The following is a 21,834-nucleotide window of genomic DNA, read 5'->3' on the forward strand; positions in this document are numbered from 1 at the left end:
TCGATTAAAAAAAGAGAAAGAGGGGCTGAACTTGACCAGGGTGCGAAGCTAAGATTGTGAGTGATTATTAGGCAGAATAAGTGCTGCAGTTAAATAGACTTTGTAGTTTAAATAATCATTTCATTTTTTGGGTTTGACTCCCCTTTAGATGTCAGTGAGAATGGCTGAAATAAAATGGAGTTTTAATCAGGCTGATATTGAAGTTGATAATGGTTTCCAGCTGGCAAATCTAGTCTTGTCAAATTAATTAAATCTGCTGAATGTATTGTTGTCTGTGATTTTAAATTATGCACTGCGCTAAGTACGAGCCACGGAAGATGCCCTACGCGCACGTACATACACATACAGTATGTATGCATGTATGCTTGGGAATCCGGTCAAGTTCAACCTGAAAGAAATTTCATGGATTTTGTCTCTTAAAAAGTGTCCTTTTTAAGTCTCTTTTCCTATTCTCCTGGGCTCTGGATCCCAACTGTGCACAAAAAAACCAAAAGAAAATACAATATAACAAACAAACAAAAAAAAAAAGAAACGAGCAAAAGACACAAACAAAACCGAATAATAACCAAGTAATCCCCACCCCGAAAAATTGTGCAGTGCGTGGGCTGTCCTGGTCCGAGCAGGGCACCGCTAAAGTGTCAGAATCGTTCAGCTCATCTTCTCTTCTCCCAACATTCCAGACAGTGTTCACACCAGCGTTGGGTGGGGGAGGGGAGGGGAAGTGGGGGGGGGGGGGGTGTTAGCCCGTTAACACGTTACCCCTCCACGGGCATCGACTGCTCGAAGTCCGAGCCGAAAAGCTCCTTGTAGAGGGGGGGGAAGTGTGCGCGCACAATGTCCGGGTATATTGCTTTAAACGCCGTCAGCTTCTCCGTGTGTCTGCTACACAGCGCCCGCAGTGTCGACACTTTACATATCAACTGTGGGAGAGAGGGAACACAAAAAAAAAAGAAAGGGAGCAAGGCAAAGAGGAGCGTTATTCTGGCTGTTCGCATATCGAGTATTTGTCTTTTTTGCGGGTGATTTTAGTGTGGTGGGTGAACGTAGTTGCAATTTGTGGGAAACACACTGGAGGTTCGCATTGGATTCGGATTTGCCTTTTTCTTAGAGGACAATGTGCTCTGTAACGCATGTGCAGCTAAAGGGCTGGAGAGCCTGGCTGAACTTCACCAGTGTCTCCTGTGTCAGATTAACTGAGCTCATCTCACACTGTAGTGAAACAGGCATGCTCATGCTTGGGTCTCCCTCGCCCCGGAGACCCACCGTTTCTGAAGGCTTTCAGTCCAGGCAGGGGCCAAAGCAGGAGCCTATATTCATCACTGTCTTTATTTAGCCTCCATTCCCCACCATGAGAGCAAACCTTGGGGGCATTTCACAAAGCTGGTGAACTCACTAAGCCTGACCTCTGCACTGAGTAAATCCAGGAACCCCTACAAATAAGGAACATGGACTAAAGTAATAGCTAGCCCCAAATAGCTGTTCCAGGTTTCAATCTGTGAAATATGACACAAGGATATGGCTGCACACTACACTACCCTCCACACGGACAGTAAGGGCAGCCAGGATTGGTAGAGATAGAGCAGGCGGGGTCCGTACCTTCGTCAGAATCCCGTCCTCTCTGTGGTTCTTCTGCAGGACGTGCTGTAGGGCCAGCTGGATCTTCTGTTGCAGCTTCTCCACCTTCACCTTCTCCTGGAGCCAGGACCGGTCTACAGGTGGGCAGAAAGGCACAGTCAGCCAATGAAAATAAGCAGCCACCCCGCCACGCATTCATTCGCAACCAGTAGGAGGCAGAGATAAGGGGACAGAGGGTGGATTCTGTGGTTTTAGAGACACAAAATGGGGGTACAGGGAAGGAGGAACGGGGAGACAAAGCCCGTCATGAAGACAAGCCCGTCCCCGTCCCCCAGGTAACAGCTTTCGGCAGCTCTCACCCGCAGACATCAACACGAACGCCGAGAACAGGGCGATCTCGTCCTCCGACAGGTGCATAGAACACAGGTTCTTCCCGAATTCAAAGACGGAGCTGATCAAGTCGTCGCAACCTGCCAGAGAGAGAGACAAGAGGAGGGGGAGAGAGAGAGGAGGTGTGAGCGAGCGAAGGGGAGGGGGGGGGCGGTGTGTGGGGGTTGTTCTCCGCCACCCTCCCTTCCCATCAGCCCCCACCGTCTCTCCCGACGGGTGTAATAAAAGGGACGACGGAGAGAGAGAGGAGCACAAACAACAAAAGATAAACAAGACGGAGGCGGCGCAGCGGAAGATCTGACGCAGCCACCGAGAGACAGCCCTGTTTCGCGAGCGCCTGTTCACAGCCTAATCACTCGCTGGCGGGCGGGCGGGCGGGCAGCCTTACGCAACCTAGCAACCGAGCCGCTAGCGGGGCTGGGCCTCTCCTAGTTACATCAATTATCGGGACTCGCAAAGAGAAGGCAGAGCCCACATGATTGGACAGCTCCGCCCACTCTCCTCCAAGGCCACTCTCTCTCTCTTTTTGGGGGGTGGAGGTAGGGGGCGGGTGAGAGTTTGGAACAGTGAGAGGCTTGTTGGAGAGGACATGAACCCATGATGCTGAATAAGACTCCACTGTTCTTCCTCACTTGTCCAAACATGCTCACACACACACACACGCACACACGCACACAAACGCATGCACACGCACGCACACCGGACATTGAAGATGCGCCCAGTTAGAACAGTGGAACACTCTCTGTGCAGGCTCATTACTGTTTGTACATGAACTCCCTCACTGGTGCATGAGGCAGGGCCTCTGTCAGAGTGCTGATGCAGCAGTGACTATAAACAGGGTCAATATTCGAGCTGAGATATTATGGATAGAATAATAGCACTGTGCGTGCTGGGGCGGCCATTATCCAGGCACTAGACAATGTTTGTTTACATAATTTGTGTCAGAACCAGAACTGTCCTGTCCGTCTGTTCAGGCTGCTGAAGTGAACGGCTGCAGAATGCTAGAGTTGTGTGCAAGCCATCCAGGTCTACGGTACAGGAGGGTTTTGAAGGCAGCATGCAAACACACACACACAGACGTGAACACACACACATGCACACACATACCCACGTACTTGCACGCACACACACACACGCGCATGCACATAGACACATGCACATACATGCATACACACACATACCTGTGTACTTCACACACACACACACACACACACACACACACAGTGTGATGAAGCCCTTACCTAATGATTTAAAGACATCAGGCCCGGCATACTTCCCGTCGAAATAGACTGTGTTGTTCTGAGAGTCAAAGGCACGGCACATTCTCACAAACACCACCTCCAGAGAACCTGCGAGACAGAGAAACAGCACACATAGGACTCCTCTCATCTTTTCCCCACACAGCAGGATAGACCCAATCACCAGCCTCCCCACGTGCTTTGTGTTATACCTCCTCTGTCTGTCTGCAAACAATTTCTGTGTTGGATGGGAGTTTCTATGATTAATAGCTCATTTTGCACTGCCAACAATTACCCAGTTTAACAAAAAAACAAACAAAGAAAAATAAATAAATATACAAATAAATAACAGCACCATGACTTAATCTAAAATGAAAGCTGGGCAACATTACCTACAGTTAAAAACTGCTGCAGCTCATCAGAAACTAATGGGTATTTAGCTGTTGGTCTACGGCAGTAATTATAATCTTCTTCCAAGCACAAGCAAAGAGAGACAAAAACACGCCTGCCCTGCAGAAAAAAAACAACTCAAGCTAGGTTTTGAACCAGCTAGTAGCTGGTTTCAGTCCAGCTCCAAGCTCAACATGATTCAGCTGGTTGGCCAGTTCAGACCAGCTCGCAGCTTGACATGGTTTGATCAGCTCAAGCTATGTTTTGAAACAGCTGGCAACTGGTTGACCAGCAACCCCCTCAGACAAGCTACCAGCACTAGGTCATACCTAGCTCGACCAGCTTTATGACCAGCTTGGCCATGGTGGTAGACCAGCTCATACCCAGTTAGACCAGCTTTATGATCAGCTTCGCCATGGTGGTTGACCAGCTCACACCCAGCTAGACCGGCTGGCATAGCTAGATTTCACAGCAGGGTGTGGTTCTGTTGCCCTGTGGTTGGCTGTGGTTTAGAATGTCACGTTTGGACTCGAAGGCCTCCGTGCCCGATTCAGTAGTAATATCAGCGCTGCTAATGCAGATGGAATTTGGGCAAGCAGAGAGAGCACAGACAGTCCGTGGGAGGTGTGTGTTTGCGCGTTCCACTGTTTGTTTGTTTGTTTTGTTCGCGTACGGGCGGGGGAGCGATCCGCCTTTTCACCGAAAGAGGCACCAGCTGGTGCAGAGCGCGGCGAGGGAGAAGCGGGTCCTCCACGCCCACGGCGCTCATGCGACACGGCGCTACACCTTGCGTGACTCCACGTGTTTACAGCGAACCGGGAGGCGAGCTCTGTCCACAAGCCCCGTCTCGGAGAGCTATTAATACACAGCGCTGAGTCACATGCTGAGCACGGGGAACGTTCCAGCACCCTCCTCTCACACCCCTCCCATTCATACGGCGGGACGAGGAACCGATTCAGGTTTAGAACCTCGCTCAGAAGTACGTCAGACATCGCTGCCGACGCCGGGCCTTAAACAGACAACCTTTTCTTTTATTGAAAGGTCAGTGCCCCTTGGGCTCCGGCATTACCAACATACAGGAAAATATTGTTTGTGTGCGATGGATCATCGCACTGATCTACTGGTGTTGCACGAACAGATTTGGCCGAAGTGAACAGGCCTGTTCCCAGCAGCGCTACGCTATTGCACTGGCACTACATTAAAGTTATGCTAATGTACTGATGGTACATTACTGTACTCACGCTACACTAATGTACTGATACGCTATTGTACTAATGCTAAATTATTGTACTGGCACTAGGCTATTTTACTGGTGCTACACTTTCATACTGGTGCTACATTATCGTACTGGTGGTATGATATTGTACTGGTGGTTTGTTATATAATATGATTATTGCTGCAAAATTAGAGTTAATGCAGGATTTTAAAAGTCCATTCAATGTACAGCTCTGTGCAAATAATGATGTGCTGCAAAGAGATCTGCATTCATTCACATATTCAGACTGGAAAATGATGAATAATACCAGAAAATTATGTTTTTAAGTTGAGTTCTCAGTGTTTGATTCTTATTCTGCTGCAGCTCTGTACTCTAAGGAGGCAGAATAAATCTGATTTCCCTTCATTTTTTAAAACGTGCATTGACTTGCATTTGAACACTGAATTTTTTAATTGGTGAGTGATCTCATCTTCCTGTGAACAATCAATCAGTCATCCCCAGCATTAGATAAGGATAGATATGCAATTACATACTCATGGATGTGTACTCTTTCTTACACTACAAGCTTTATACTATATGTTTACTAATTCTACGTTAAATTTTTAGTGGCACATATTGAGCTCAGTTCTCCATATCCAGGAGGCTCCTTTTGGCACCACAGGGTACTGGGAGCTGTGTTGTGCTACAGTACATTACATTACATTACATTATTGGCATTTGGCAGACGCTCTTATCCAGAGCGACGTACAGTTGATTAGACTAAGCAGGAGACAATCCTCCCCTGGAGCAATGCAGGGTTAAGGGCCTTGCTCAAGGGCCCAACGGCTGTGCAGATTTTATTGCGGCTACACCGGGATTAGAACCACCGGCCTTGCGTGTCCCAGTCAATTACCTTAACCACTACAGTACCTGCCGAAGATGTATGGATTCAGCCATACCCCTTCATGAATATTAATCATCATCTCATTTTAAACCTTGGGAAAGCTTGGGAAATGTGAGCATCTCGGCAGTAAAGTGAAAGGGATGTCTCTTGGTTCGAGTGGGCTGCGAGACCTACCCGCTTTCAGAAGCACGATCTGGTCGTTCTGGCACAGCTCCATGAAGCCGTCGATGCGCTTGGCGAACTCCACCACGTACTGGATGGCCTCCGTGACTTTGATGGCACACAGCTGCCACATCACTTCCCTGGGCTGGGGGGGACGGGAGAAAGACGGAGACTGTGAAGGCGTAGCGTTAGCACAGCACGGTGGTGACACCGGGCTGTGGTTAAAACCTGCCACACCCCTGGAAGTGGGACTCACGGTAAAACTACCAGTGTTAATTTAGCCTGTTACTGAACTGCTTGTATGCATCCACAACACAGCTAAAGTACACAATTAGAGTAAATCCTACTATATCAAAGGTTATTTAGCACCAGACCTGAGTCAATACATAACTGTTTTGGATTCAAATACTTTTTTACACTTCACTGAGCTTGTCTGGTGCATTAAAAAAAGGGCAAAACCCGTCTTCTGGTTCTGTTGGTTGGCTGAATTGCACCAGGCAAGATCAATCACACCGGACAGGAACACAGGAAAGTATTTGAATCCAAAACAGTTCCGTATTGACCCAGGTCTGTTTAACACGCATCAGCCTACCGTGTAATGGCAGGGGCAGGGACAAGAAGTGGGCTGTTGTACCTTGTTCTGGTAGTTCTCCATTTCCTCCTGCAGGAAGGCCTGCCAGGTCATCTGTTGGAGCTCCTCCCTCAGGTACTGACACGTCTCCATGTGGGACTTGGAGATGTTCTGGGCCAGATGTTCTACAGCAATAACAACAACAGCAGCTGAGACAATGGGGCCGATTCTCCCAGCGCCAGGCCCAGCTCAACGCTACCCCTTAGCAGAACCTTTACTGAGGGGAGCGAGGCGGATGCGATCGCGCAGGCTTTTTTGTTTTTGTTTTACGAGCGATTTGGCCAGGAAGAACGGACCGTTGACATTTCCGTTGATATTGCCTCCAGGGGGCCAAGAGCTAAAGAGGCAGTCAAAACGGAATGGAGGGATGACAGCGGATGAAAAGGAGGGGAAATGCAGGGAGAAAAACATCAGGCATTCGTCTCAGAAACAAAAGGTCATATTGCTTTGATAGAGAGAGGAAAAAAAAGAATGATATTTTTTTTCCTTCAAAAATACATTTGTTAAGAGGAAAAGGGTTTCAACACACAGGGGAACTTTCAAAAAAATGATTTCCCCCGACGCGTGCCCTGCTGGATCCTGATTGGCCCTAATTAATGGAAACTAATTATGAAAAAGGCGCTTTTAATGAGTCTCGGAGATGAGTTTGCCAACCTCCTGCTATTTTAAGGCACCTTTTGTGTCATTTGCCCCCCGGTTGAGCTCTCAAACCCCCCTCCCCCCAACCAACCAGCCCCCACTCCCCACCCTGCCTTCCCTCACCTAGCTCTGCCATGGACACGGTGGGGGACGTGTCCCCGTTGGTGAAGGAGCAGTAGGGGAAGAATCCGGAGCCCGGGGCGAAGTCGCAGATGGGCTCCGGCTTGATGCCGTTGATGTCTAGGCCGGACTGGTCGGGCGAGGGCTGGATGTCCAGGTAGAAGCTGCTGACGGCCGAGTCGGCCTTGCCTCCATCGGGGGTGTGGCCGTCCATGTAGCCGCTGAGGTCATCGTGCAGCTCTGTCAGCCCGTTGGCCGAGAGGCCGTAGGTGGGCGTGAGCGGCTCCGCCTCCCCCGGCTGCTGCTGGTGGTCGCGCTGCTGCTGCTGCAGACGGTGCTTCTGCACCTCCGCGTACAGGCTGTCCCTCTGCTTCTTAGACATGCGGCCGAACTTCACCGCTGTGCGGGGAGAACACACACACAGGCACACACACACACACACATACACATACACACACACATACACACACACACACATACACACACATACACACACACATATACACACACACACACACACACACACATACACACACACACACCCACACAGACACATACACATACACATACACACACACACACATATACATACACACACACACATACATAGAAATACACACAAACACACACACATATAGAGGGGTTAGCTGCAAAATACATTAATCCCTGTTCAGACTTCAATCCCAGCAGATTCCTGTATACAGCGCACCAGTCCCTGTACAAAACGTGCTAATTCCTGTTTAGTGAGCGCCAATCCCCATTAGAGCAGACCGATCCCTGTTCATAACACAATAATCCCCGATTAAGGTTCGCAGATGCCAGTTCAGAATGCATCAATCCCAGTTTAGAACACACAAACCCCTGTTTAGAAAGCATCGGCCCCAGATAAGACCCGACCAATCGCCAAATAAAACGCACCAATCCCAGTTTGTTTTAGACTAATCCCCAACTGGACTGGGCTGAATCCCCAGCCAGCACTGAGTCACAGCGGATTCTTCCGGCCGGAGGGTGGAGATACGCAATGGGGCTGGTGAGTCATGACGGAGAGAGGGAGAGAGTGAAAAAGAGAGAGAGGGGATCATTTGCCTATTTGCTTTGTTTGTTATGTCTGTGTATGCTTTGACAATGTAAGTGTACCCTTACCATGCCAATAAAGCTTATTTCAATTGAATTGAATCGAGAGGAGAAGGACAAAGAGAGTGAGAGGCAGAGAGTGAGAGAGGAGAGGAAGAGCGAGTGAGAGAGAAGGAGGTAGAGAGATATACAGAGTGATAGAGAGAGCTAGAGACAGCAAGAGAAGCAGAGATTAAGAGAAGGAGAGAGAGTGGGGATGAGAGTGAGAGAGAAGGAGGGAGACAGGGAGAGACAGAGAGAGAAGAAGTGAGAGAAGCCACCTAAGCAGAACTGAAGCCGTACAGTGTGACAGATGCACAGAGGGTTGGAGCTCTGCCGTTCTGGTTTGTGTAGCACAGACCCAGCCCTGCACTCAGATCACCCTGCCCCAGCCCCAGGCCCCTGCCCCAGCCCCTGCCCCTGCCCCTGCCCCAGCTCTCCCCTCCAGCAGCAGGGCTGCCAGCCTTGAAGGATGGAGGGTACCGCAGGTGGAGCTGGGCGGATAGGCGTAGAGAGTGAGGGATTCGGGAGGGGGTCACCTTGCCTGTCCTGATTGTGTGAGGGAGCAGCTGAGAGACTCAGAGGGGCTGGCCTGATTAGAGCGGGGCACGCCCTCCCCCCCCCCCTCCCTCCGCCCAATCGCAGGGCCCGGCGTCCCACATGTCTCTCTGAGCATGACTGTGCCACCACACTCAGGAGATACGGGATAACCACCCTCAGCACACCGTCAGGGACATCTCCACTCGCTGCCAGAGTATCGTGACACACCTATAAAATCCCCGCTAAAACTGGATGTGAAGATCACCTAATCATTCTACTACTGTACATTTAACTGGCCTACTGAAACTTACTCTCACCCCAGCACTACAGGAAATACACTCCCCTCGACTGCTGAATATAACCACTGCCATGTAGGGTTTGATGATGCTTACTCAATTGCTGATTGCATTACACTTGTGTTCGTTCGGTTTGTAAGTTTGTAAGTTCTCATCTGCTGTTTTAATAGCGATGCGAAATGTGTTGATCATTTACATGTTTACTTCTGTTACGGGTGTTCAATTAAGCAAAGGTATGACTTTCAAAATAAGGTTCGGTTTAGGGCCTGCTCCAGTTTGCCATGAGTTCTTATATTTAAAATTAAATGATTTGTCTTTCAACAAAGGCAAACAAAGACATTTAACAAGGACAGAGTAACTGCATAAGATTATATACATATAAAATACCACTTGTTCATTATGATACAAGTAAAATACACGAAAGTTGTATCTGTTGTTAGACTTATGGAAAATGTAAACATTGGCATGTACAACACAGTGTCAACACTATCGTCAATGGCTGTCAATCATCATCAATGAACAATGGCATTGTCCAACGAGCCGACCCTCCCGCCGTCCTCAAGAGTACCCCCCCCGAACGCGGGTACCTACCGTCTCGGGACATGCCCACAGCCAGGCACTTCTGCAGGCGGCAGTGCTGGCAGCGGTTACGGCTGGTGCGGTCGATCAGGCAGTTCTTCTGCCGGGGACAGGAGTACGCAGCGTTGCTCTGCTGGCTCCTCCTGAAGAAGCCCTGAGAGGAGAGAGACACACGCATGAGGAGAGAGTGTTACACACACACACACACACACACACGCGTGAGTGTAAAATACTCACACACACACTCTAACACACGCACACTCGCGCGCACGGACACCCGGACATACAGACACACGTGAGGACAGAGTGTAACACACAGGCGAGGACAGAGTGTAACACACAGGCTTGAGGAGAGTGTTTCATTCACACATGTGTGAGGAGAGACACACAAGGACACACACACAAACACGCACGGACACAGAGACGCACACAAACACATCTGAGGACAGTGTAACATGCACACACACGGACACCCAGACACAGACATGAGGAGAGTGTGAGCATACAGAGTGTGAGGAGTGTAACAAACACACATGCACAGATGAGGAGAGTGTTACATGCACACGTGTGTCCATGAACACACAGACAGTTGCACGCACTTACATGCACATGCACACTCACACATACACACAAGGAGAGTGTAACAAACATGCACATGCAGCATAAAAGTTAAATACACACACGTGCATGCATGCACACACACACACACACACACACACACGGAGAATGTGCAATCCACCCCAGATCCCACCCCAGATACACCACAATGCAACATAGCCCCATATCGCATAATGGAGAGTACTGCTAGGCACACTGTAAACTATCACACCGTAAAGCACAACAATATACAGGAGAGATCCCATCAGGTTTAAACACATCTGCACGTGGAGTTCATTCAGAATCAGCAGCATGCGTAGGACAGTTATATATCACCCTGCTCGCTGGCTGATTGTATTCTGCACCACTAATGCTCTCCAATGCCCCGGATAAGAACATCTGCCACATGAATAAATTAAAGTGATAAATCTCCGGTCCTGGAACTGAAGGCCTCCGCAGCCTGGCTCCTGGTGTCAGCACGGGCCCCGGAGAGCGGGCCCTGCCCGGGCCCTGTCAGCTAACAAGCTGCTAGTGAGGGGCGTGGAGGACGGGGGGGGGGGGGGGGGCGGGGGCGAGGGGGCCCGCACTGTCCGGTCGGAGGTTCAGGGCCAGCACATGTTGCCCCCTCTTTAATGCGTTCCCACAGAGAGTCGGGAGGGGGTGAGGTCACCAACATCCGCCATCGGGGCTCTGTTCGGGGGTTCGGGCACCGTTGGCGGGGTTGGGGGGTGGTACGGGGCTGGGGGGGATCATGGCAGATCAGCCCGCCATCTTCTTTTGACAATTTCCTTCCTAATGAATTGATTCTAGCACATCATTAACATACCCCATTCCGCCGGTCGATACACATATGTCTTAATTAGTTGCTCATTGGCTGTTTAATTACAAGAAAACAGCTGACAGCTGCCAAGTTACCTTCTAATGGCAGCCATTATGAAAGTGGAGTGAAACTGTTGGCGACAGGCGAGGCTTTTTCATAATGCCGTGATTTATGGTCCAAACTGGTGTACTTGCACATATCATTAAATGCCTCTGTGCCTGAAGTAATTAGCAATCATTAAAGTTACATTTCAGCAGATTATTCTGCAGATTTCGCTTTACTTAAACCCCCGTCTTCGGGGGGGAAACGCGCGGCGGTTCTGGTGAAACGCAGACCCTTTCTCTCGCGTGAGGCGAACAGCGCAAGCGTGCAGTCACGCTTGTGTGAATACTAATGACCTACCTGCTGACAGCATCCAAAACAAGGCTCACAATAAGCCACATTCACCTTGCTGATTGGTAGTCAAGTGCCACAATTTAGCAAAAAAATGTAGTGAGCTGTCTGGCATCATTCAGAGCAAGATTATTTTTTCTTCTGTCAGCCACTGGTGAAAGCCCAGTTCTTTAACTCCTTCCTTGCTCTTTTAGAGTTTAATATCAAGCACAAAATATCTCTACAGTGATAATCGAAATGAACAAAAGCTTACAAAATAGTTTTTACTCAAGTTTTACTCTGTACTACATTAAATTCATAGTACAATACTGTATGTGGGCTCACTCACACAACACAACCATTTGACTTCTCCCTACAGAGTAAGTCAAATGGTTAAACAGGATTCAAAGGCTCTGTTAGCTGTGGCTTGCTAGAGAGAGCGATGGACAGCACAACTACAGACTTGATATGAACAAGCTAGCTGACCGACCAAAAGTTTTGCCTGAGTCTGTCTGTATGGGTGTGAGTGCACTGCAAGTTCATCATTGACAGGACAACAGGCGTATAATCTGCTGATTGGAATGCAACCTCACAAACTTCATTAACATCAAAGTGAAGTAAAAACTTTTATATGGATAATTCTGGTGCATTCAAAAGAGCTTTGCTCTGTGACACCACTTAAATATATGCCACATTTCAAAGATAACTGCTCAGTAGTTAATTGAGTTTGTATCATTTGAAATTTTATTTAAGCTTTCCAGAAAAACTCTCCCTCAGGAGTAGACCATCAGCAAGAGTACACGCTGTGTACACTGAATAACATGAACTCAGTTAACTTTAGAAAGATTCATAAAATGTATTCTTTATTTTCCAATTTTCATTTAAAAAAATCCCAACGTACAGAAACATCTGGACTGGTGCAGACAGAACTGAGGAAAAGCCATTTAAGTGCCATTAAGTTAAGGTTCAGTCTGGTTCAGTCTACGTCATGTGGTTTGTTAACTGCAGTATGTTCACAAATCTTTCATCTGTGTACACACACACAACCCCTACTAAAGAGCAGATGACCAGATATTAGAAGCAAAAGCACAGGCGAGTATACACAACATACACACAACATACACACACACACACACACACACACACACTAGTACATGCACACAGACACACACATATACACTCACAAACACAAGCAAGTGCACATAACATTCACCCACACACAAGCAAACGCACATACACTGACACAAGAATGCATTTAGACACACACACACACACACACACCCGCTCACTCACACTCACAAACACATGCATAGATGCATATCAGAGAGGAGAATAACAGAAGTGGAGTGCTGGCAGAAGCAAGAGCAACGTGTCAATAGCAACATCCCATCCTGCAGGAGACGCCGTTCTCTTACCTTGCATCCTTCGCACGTTATCACACCATAATGGATTCCTGATGATTTATCTCCACAGATCTTGCAAGGAATAATTTCGATTTGAGCTGGAGAGAGAGAGAGGGGAAAAAAAAGGGGGAGGAGGGGGCGATCAGAACCGTACTGTCACCCATCACATCAAACATTTCCACCACGGTTGACGATACAGATCTACAAAAGCATCGAGGGGCCTGCTTCTTACTCTTTACACAGCATTCAGACATCGCAGTTTCATACAGGTGGGGGCCGTTTTGGCTCACAACAACCAAGCCTCAAGCTATTTCATGTTATGCCATGGAGGCTGAAAGTTACCTGCAATTCCAATGACACTACATGGGGGTGATAAGAGAAACACGAGATAACATAACAGTTGCTCCCTTACAAACACACATAGGCATTTTTATTTTTTTATTTTTTTTACACACACACACACACACACACACACACACAAAATTGTGTGGAATTAGAGGGGGTAGAAGGTGAGCACACAAGGACACACTCTGGACAACACTATGGCAACTACGGACAGAAAGAGGATCCTAAACATGCCTAAACATGTCTGTGTTGATACTCTGCACTGTCATATCATTGGGGTTTGAGCTTATAACCCGAGAGATTTCCGCAGGGCAAGAGAGGTCCTTAACCAGATATGAAGCAATGCGAAGGTACAGTATTATAAAGTTATACTGTAGAGGTCCGTAGAGCATTTTCACCACAGCGATGAGGGCCCATGTTCGGGTCTCACCCAACACACTGAGGACACAAGACAGTGCTAAGAATGTCTGAGCCTAGCAGATCTCATCTCCAGTCGTTCGCTTCCTTATCATAAAGCTCCTCCCACGAGAATGCTTTCCGCATTCCGGCAGCCGTGATCAAACCCTTCAATCTAATGCCGACCGGGAGAACGACCGCCCGTGATTTTCCTTTCACGCAGGCCCCGTCCGCCAGCACGGCCAGCCAATCGTGGCACAGCTTCCTACAGCTCCCTGGATTGTCTGAAGCTCTGCAGAGAGGAAGGGGGGAGTGCTGCCATCCGGAGTGGAGCTCACTCACATTTCAATAATTTGTCTCCACGGTTACACGCACATACAGAAGCAAATGCATCGGCTTCAGCCCAGACACCACCGCGTAGATGAATACAGTGTAGCTAGCTTCAATGCAGGACCAATATGAACACATACAAAAATGACATGAATACCGTCACATGAACTGAACAATTTAGTCTGGCTTCTAAGTTGCCACTCTAAGAAGCGACACCCTTCACATGGCAACGACCAAACAGTACCTCTGGGATCAAAATGAGTGCGTTTCTACCGCACGGGAGGGTGAGTTTCGACCAAGGACGTTAAAAGAAGGGCCGCATTCCTTGGGTGCACCTTGAAAGCCGAAGGGTGAGAATTAATTCCCCCGAATCAACCTTGCGGCGTCGTGCCCGGACCGAAACCGCAAAGCCCATTTAATCAGTGGCCCCCGCAAGCCGCGGCCCCGTCGTTCGGATAATGTCGCCGTCTCCGAGGACTGCCTCAGGACCGCGCTCTCTAGCCAACAGCTGATCCGCTAAGCCCCGCTCCGAGAAGGGCGCTCCGTCTCCGGCCAATCAAAAACACCCGCCGCCTCTGCTCGCCGTAATGAAGTCGGAAGGTGACCCCCACCTGCAAGTGCCGTATTAGCCCGCATTTCAGGCGACAGAGACGGGGAGCTGTGTTACTGTCAATTTTGCATCGAAACATCTACCCCCAAACAGCCCCCCCCCATGTGCATTCCATCAAGCTATACAAGAGCGGTATGACAAAAGCGAAGCGAGACCTTGACTGATATAAAGAATTCCTCACACTTTGGTCTATTGTCGAATGTATTATCAGCTTGTCAGGGATGATTAGAGGCAGTGTTTTAATGGGCAGGGACGGGACACAAAGAAAAGCAGGCTGAGATGATTAGTAAGAGAAGGCTCTTATTTTATTTAAGGCCCCGGTTGCTTCCCAAACAATACCCCAAGGCCAATCCCTGCCCGGCTTGCTCCCGAACGCTACCCCAGGGCCAATCCCTGCCCGGCTTGCTCCCGAACGCTACCCCAGGGCCAATCACTGGCCGGCTTGCTTAGTGTGTTTTTTGTGTTTTTTTCTTTCCACCGTTTGAATATTAACAGGGCATTGCATTTCCTCTCCTTGGGCATTTTCCGCTTCATTACTCGGGTGATTCGTTCTGACGGAACGACAGCAGCTCGAGCGTGCCGCGATTAGGGCCGGCTGCAGCCGGGGAGGGGGGTAGCAGGGGGGCCGGCAGCAGGTGGCGCTAGAGCGCTGCAGCAGCCTCCACGAGCCACCCCCAACCCTCCCCCCCCCCCGATGCCAGGCTCTCTGGCTCCTGCTTCTAGTGTTTTCCCCCTCTCCTCCCCTTCTTTTCTCCCCCACCACACCCCACCCCACCCCACCCCCTCTCGGAGATGCCTTCATTTCTCCTGCAGAAGCAGTGCTGAATGCACACTCGCACTCGGTCATTCCGGGGGAGGGATGGGGAGACAGCCCGGCTTTAGGTCCTTCTCAACAGCCTCCAGGGACAGGCACACGCTCAGCAGTGGGCACAGACTCACCGGGCAGACACTCACTCACCGGGCAGACACTCACTCACCGGGCAGACACACACTCACCGGGCAGACACACACTCACTGGATAGACACGCACTCACGTGCAGACACACACTCACCGGGCAGACACACACACTCACTGGATAGACACACACTCACCGAGCAAGCGCACACTCACTGGATAGACACACACTCACGAGCAAGCGCACACTCACTAGATAGACACACACTCACCGAGCAAGCGCACACTCACTGGATAGACACACACTCACGAGCAAGCGCACACTCACTAGATAGACACACACTCACGAGCAAGCGCACACTCACTGGATAGACACACACTCACGAGCAAGCGCACAGTCACTGGATAGACACTCACTCACCGAGCAGACACACATTCACTGGATAGACACATACTCACCGAGCAAGCGCACACTCGCCAGTGGACACACACTCACCAGGCAGACACACATTTCTCCCTACATTCTAACAAGACCATGAGACTATGGCTTGCGCTCGACTCCGTGCTACACCAGGGACGCAGCCAGCCTCGTTTGTCTAACAGGGTCAGAATGAGAAAGGACACAGGGAACATGAAACATGTTCATCAAACAACATCTACCATTCATCACACATTTCTTTGCAAAAAAAGGCCTACATAAACTGAGAAGGTTGAATCTCTGTTCCTTCAAACTCCAGACCCACACTGATAAGAGGTTCAGTTCATGAAATATTTTAATAGCCTTACAAATGATCCAAATTGTATGTTTTTTTATACATCTCCTGAGCTCAAATCGAGTTTTGAGGAGTTCACAGTTCAGCCTTTCTCTGAAGTTGTCATTAAAGCGTGAGCCTATCCCCCGCAAAGCAGGGAGAATTTGGAGCCGATCATTACTGCGTTGTCTGCTTCTCGGAGAAAGGGTGCCTTGGGGCTCTTAAACAGCACTTCAAATGCAGAGAGTGGTTTACAATTAACCACAAGGGTTGTTATAAAAATTGAAGGCCGTGTGCCAAAGTACTTGAGATCAGTGCATCGATATCTATTGACATATGCAGTCATTTGCAACAACTGCCCTCCGAGACAGAGTCTCACATGAGCTCAGCCCTGTCACTGATCCCAGTTCAGTCTGGTCCAGCTAATTAAAATGAACACATCCACTCTTTTTAGACACACGCACAGGAAGACAGCCCAAGTTCTGGGCATCTCATCAGCTTCTCATGGACAGATTGAAGGCAAAGGTGAATAATGCTTTACAAAAATAACAATACAGTATCCAACCATCAACATTACAAATGTGACCAAAGCACTGTCCGAAAGATTTCACAAGACATAATATTCATCAGGTGGCCAGAATAATAAAAAACAATAATAATTATTATTCCATTTCTACGTATATCTCTCTTACGTAACCATTGGACCAGTAATATCTGAACCTGCCATTTCACTTTAAAAGCACAGTTCCCTTTGGCCCAAATCCCAAAAAACCACTTGACATTCCAGGTTCCTCAGCAAATAATAAATGCTTAGCTAACACATACTATCCCTAAAAAAGCACGAGAACCACCTGCCATTATTACATTGAAATGTAAAATAACGAGTAAGCCTTTAATCACTTCACAGTTTGTTCAAATTTGCAAACACTTGCAAAGCTCTACAGCATAAGCGTGTGACCATGGGCGCCCACCTTGCATCAGGACAAGACTAAACCGAAGGTATTGACTGTTGGTGCTTTCCATCAATAGCGCCATTCATTCAAGGACATTGACCAGCAGTCTGGGTATTGACAGTTTGAAAACTGAGCTGGTCAAGCTGGTCATAAGCTGGTCTAGCTTCGTACGAACTGGTTAACCAGCATGACCAAGCTGGTCATAAGCTGGTCTAGCTTGGTACGAACTGGTTAACCAGCATGACCAAGCTGGTCTAGATTGGTATGAGCGGGTCAACCAGCTACCAGCTGTTTCAAAACCTACTCTGAGCTGTAATTTTCAGCAGGGCCACCTTAGCCCTTCTGTCAACTGAGACAAAATTGTTTGCAAAACAGTCTATTGCAGTGGTCTCCAAACCTGGTCATGGGGGGCTACAGGGTCTGCTGCTTTTTGTTGTTACTCTGCACTTAATTAATCAATTAGAGCAGTTGATTACACAGTTAACTCACCTCACCTGGTTGCCTGGGTCTAAACAGGGTGCTGATTTTAAGGTGAAATCAAAAACCAGCACACCCAGTAGCTCTCCAGGACCAGGGTTGGAGACCACCGGTCTATTGAGATGTGGTGATAAAAAGAAGACCGTGGACGGCTTTGCAGATTGCCTGGATCACAGCCTGTGAGGAGGTTCTGAACTCCAACACTCATTTCCTTTACAGCACAGATGTCCCGATTCAACATTTTTGATTACTACGGCAAAAAAAGCAGGCGAACCCCATCCGCTAAAAAAGCCGCCCTCTCATTAACAGGAAAACAAACGCTTCGGATTACATGTGCTGCCCGCTTCCCCGGCTTCTCCCGGAAACTTCCGCGTGTCCCACGCATCCCGCACCCTTTACAGCTGACATCAGCACCCCCCGAAGAATCGGCACTCCTGTCGCCTAGCGCCGAAGCCAGCCGCTAATTTGCAGCCGGGAAACGTCATTTAGAGCAAACTCAAAGTGCCGTGTTGACACAATACGCGGAATATACATAAAATAAACAAGATTATTTGCTAAGACAGTAAAAGGAAATTTGCCACGACTCCTTTGAGCTAGTCAGCTGCACGTGGAAGGAGAGCCGATTAATAACTTTGGGCTTTTATCGGGGGTAGGCTGCTTCCGCATTCGCCATTCTGCACACAGTGCAGGATAAAAACCTGCCGTCTTGGTGCTTTAACAGACAAACTATTTTATGGATGTTACAGAAGAAACGAGACAGACAAAGCAATAAAGAAAGAAAAGAAGAAGCAGGGGGGAGGGCCTGTCAAGCCACCTGCAGAAAACCAAGGATTATTATTTTCATTATTATTATTCTTAGAACACAATGAAAGCAACAAAGATTTGAAACACAAATATCGCAGACACAGAAACGCTGTTAATTTGGCACACCTCTCTTTCAAGCTACTCATCTGCTGTGCAGCGATGTCTGTTTACTGTGCGTGTGTGTCTGAGTGTGTATGTGTGCATGTGTTGATAGCTGCCTGAGACCAAATGATGCAAGACAGAGGCCCCATGTCAGTAGATTATATAAGCCAATGGTCTGAAAAGCAGAGTGTCTGTGTTACAGTACAGCGCTTGCATTATGCAAAGCTTAACAGTTCCCCTCAAATCTGGCTCACAGAGACCATTTCATCAAATTCATATCATCATCTCAAAATACGATTGGTGGTTACAATCTCACAAGCAATCTCAATGGTTGAAGATGAGTGCAGGGCTTTACCCCAGAAATAGCCAATGTTATAGTTCTTTACCGCTCACATCAACCAAAATAAATGTTATCATGTAAGCATTTATGGGCCTTAACAAAGCTTTAAAAACCACACTATCATTCATTCAGCACATTCTTGCTTAGCATAGCAAATAGCAACTGATGGTATCACGCTGTGTTATTTAGCATTTGGGCCGGGGAGATAATTTGTAGTTTCACAAACAGAAAGCGCAAATAACACTGACAGCTGTGGAACCAAGGCAACAAAAAAAAATGGACCCTCATTTGGAAATCAGCGTTCAGATGTGGCTTCCGTCTGTCAGGTGGCGTTGTCACATAGCCTAATCTGACTGCCATTTACCGTTTCCCTGTCCCCCAGAAAGGTTATTTGAATGCCAGCGGTAAAAGGACACCGGCAGAGAGAACAGGCAGAGCGTAAATCTGTCATTCGTTTGGTGACAGTCATGTGCGGGCGCAAAGGCGTGCGGCCCAACCTGCCAGCGCTCGCCGAGCTGCGGCTCTGCGTTGGGGGGAGAAGAAAGAAAACACGCCGACGCAAACCACCGCGGCTACCACCTCCAAGCCATTTTCTCCAGCTAACCCTTCCACCCTGGGGGAAATCCTTCTACCGTAACCAGAATCATAAATTAAATTAAAGCTAATAAAACGAGGGGGATTGCTACAGACATGTACGTTGGTGAAAGTAAACTAAGTTGCTAGGAGGTGGTGGGAAATTCAGGCAGACGGAGAGAAGCCTCTCCTACCTCCGTGTGAGCGCTGAACCCAGGCCTGCAACACGAACCGAAGCCGCCCAGGGCCTTGCAGGGCACTGCAGAGGAAGCATCCAAACCCAGCGCTAACAGGGCTAGCATTCATCCTGATTCCTGCCAGACTTCACTCCACTCTATTCTCCACACTCGCCCAAGGCTGCACTCAGCTCCACTGCGTGAGTGTCTGTGTGTGTGGATGCGTGTATCTGTGTGTGCGCGTATCTGTGTGTGTGTGTGTGAGTTAGAGAAAGAGCATATGTGTGTGTATTTGTGTGTGTTCAGGTGTGCTTGCGTCTGTTGTGTGAGTATGTGTGAGAGAGAGAGTGCATATGTGTCTCAGGTGTGGTAGTGCGTGTATGTACGTGTGAACGTGTGTGAGGGCACGGATGTGTGTTTTCGCATGTGTGGCCATTAATATTCCAACACCCTACAAACTCGAGACGCCTTTAAACACCGGGATGTCTCCATATTCCTCTATCCCCTTGACACCTTTATTGAAACATTTCTGACACCCACTATGGGGCGGCTGAGGTACTATAGAAAAGGGGGGTGGGTGAGAAAGCATCCCCTCTCTTTCTCTATCACTGTTCTCTCTTTTTTTGACGGCGCAGCAGTAATTGGGCCCCTAATTTATGTGTTGCTGTGCTCGGAGATTGACGAGCTTCCTGACAGTGTGTCTGTGTGTTTGCACTCTGGGGGATAAAGCGGGGCTTGCCGTGCAGACGGGAGCACTGGGAAGGAGCGAGGGAGCGGGAGAGAGGGAGAGAGAGAGAGAGATGGAGAGAGGGAGATATAGGGAGCCACGCAGGCCCGCGGCCCAGCCCCCTCTCCCGCCCCCGCGCGGCGGCACGGTCGCCTACTTTCAGCGCTGACAGGGAAGGCCTCCAGCGCCGGGTCGCTTCCACAGGAACACGCCTCGATCTCTCGCGGCTGTCGCGCGCTCCGATAAGGCCTCTACGCCTCGCCGTGTCGGTAATGTGGCGTCTCTCTGTCACCGCGAGTCGAAACATCTCTGTCTCTCGCCACGCACAGCGATACGGTCTCTAGAACTAAATGTGTTGGTAACATCTTTCTGTCCACGTGAGAAAAACACATCTCTGTCTGTCACAGTGCGGTGATATGGTCTCGAGTCAAGTTGCTCCCTCCATCACTGCGTGCAGTGGAAAATTTTCACCACCTCAGTACAGTGATAACATCTATCTTCGTAGTGTGCAGTGATTAGGTTGCTGTGTTACCATATGTTGTTGTAAAAGCTGCCTGTGTCATTGCAGCATGTAGATTCACACTTAGTTTTATGCCAACTTTCATCAAAACTTGCAAAAGCTGATATCACACTATGCAACCAATTCAGTTTGGCTGTTTTCAACAGATTACTTTTTTGTGAAGGAATGCAAAGCCTTTTATTGCTAGTTTTGTCAACAAACAATGACAAATCTTCAGTATATCCACACCAGTTTCATGGATAAACTACTACATATTGTAGGAACCACTGACCAGTACTACTTGCTACTTGACACTTGTCCCATCATTATTTTACCTTAACATACCTGACATGCTAACTTCTAATATATTTTACAGTCAATTTACCGGGCTTAAAATTCACTGGAGAAATTCAGATTTACCATCTTTATCCAGGGTACAATGCTCGTCCAGCTCACACAATGATACTGCCATGTAGTGGCAATGTTATAACATTGACAAAACATTCCACATTGTGAGCTGTGTTAGCTGGGCACATGTATGATGGGAACCGGTAACCTCAAAGTGAAAAGCCTGGATTCCTCTCCACTGTGCCCTACTGCTGCCTCTGACAAACCTGACCATTACAGGGGTCTCCACACAGCCAGTGCTGGGAGCTGCTCCTCCACACAAAGAGCACAGGGTGTGCGTGAGGCAAGGCAGAGTGTAGCGTGGGGTGTGTGTGAGGCGAGGCAGAGTGTAGCATAGGGTGTGTGTGTGTGTGTGTGTGTGTGAGGCAGTGTGTAGCGCAGGGTGTGTGTGTGTGTGTGTGTGTGTGTGTGAGGCGGTGTGTAGCGCAGCGTGTGTGTGTGTGTGTGTGAGGCGGTGCGTAGTGCAGGGTGTGTGTGTGTATG

At 48.7% G+C, this 21,834-nt stretch overlaps 1 protein-coding gene across 1 annotated transcript in view; it reads right to left on the bottom strand.

Moving 5' to 3' along the window:
- Positions 1–755: 755 nt before the first annotated feature.
- Positions 756–21,834, bottom strand: part of LOC133111441 (nuclear receptor ROR-alpha A) — a 54,135-nt gene continuing 33,056 nt past the window's right edge. The window contains exons 2-10 of the mRNA XM_061221804.1: positions 12,977–13,062; positions 9,785–9,926; positions 7,248–7,643; positions 6,489–6,610; positions 5,867–5,999; positions 3,207–3,314; positions 1,935–2,045; positions 1,597–1,709; positions 756–920 (exon numbers count right to left, since the gene is read on the bottom strand). Coding sequence (XP_061077788.1) covers positions 756–920; positions 1,597–1,709; positions 1,935–2,045; positions 3,207–3,314; positions 5,867–5,999; positions 6,489–6,610; positions 7,248–7,643; positions 9,785–9,926; positions 12,977–13,062 — 1,376 coding nt within the window. The remainder of the gene's footprint in view (positions 921–1,596; positions 1,710–1,934; positions 2,046–3,206; positions 3,315–5,866; positions 6,000–6,488; positions 6,611–7,247; positions 7,644–9,784; positions 9,927–12,976; positions 13,063–21,834) is intronic.

This window comes from Conger conger, chromosome 15, assembly GCF_963514075.1.
Source record: "Conger conger chromosome 15, fConCon1.1, whole genome shotgun sequence".
NCBI classification, from domain to species: Eukaryota; Metazoa; Chordata; class Actinopteri; order Anguilliformes; family Congridae; genus Conger; species Conger conger.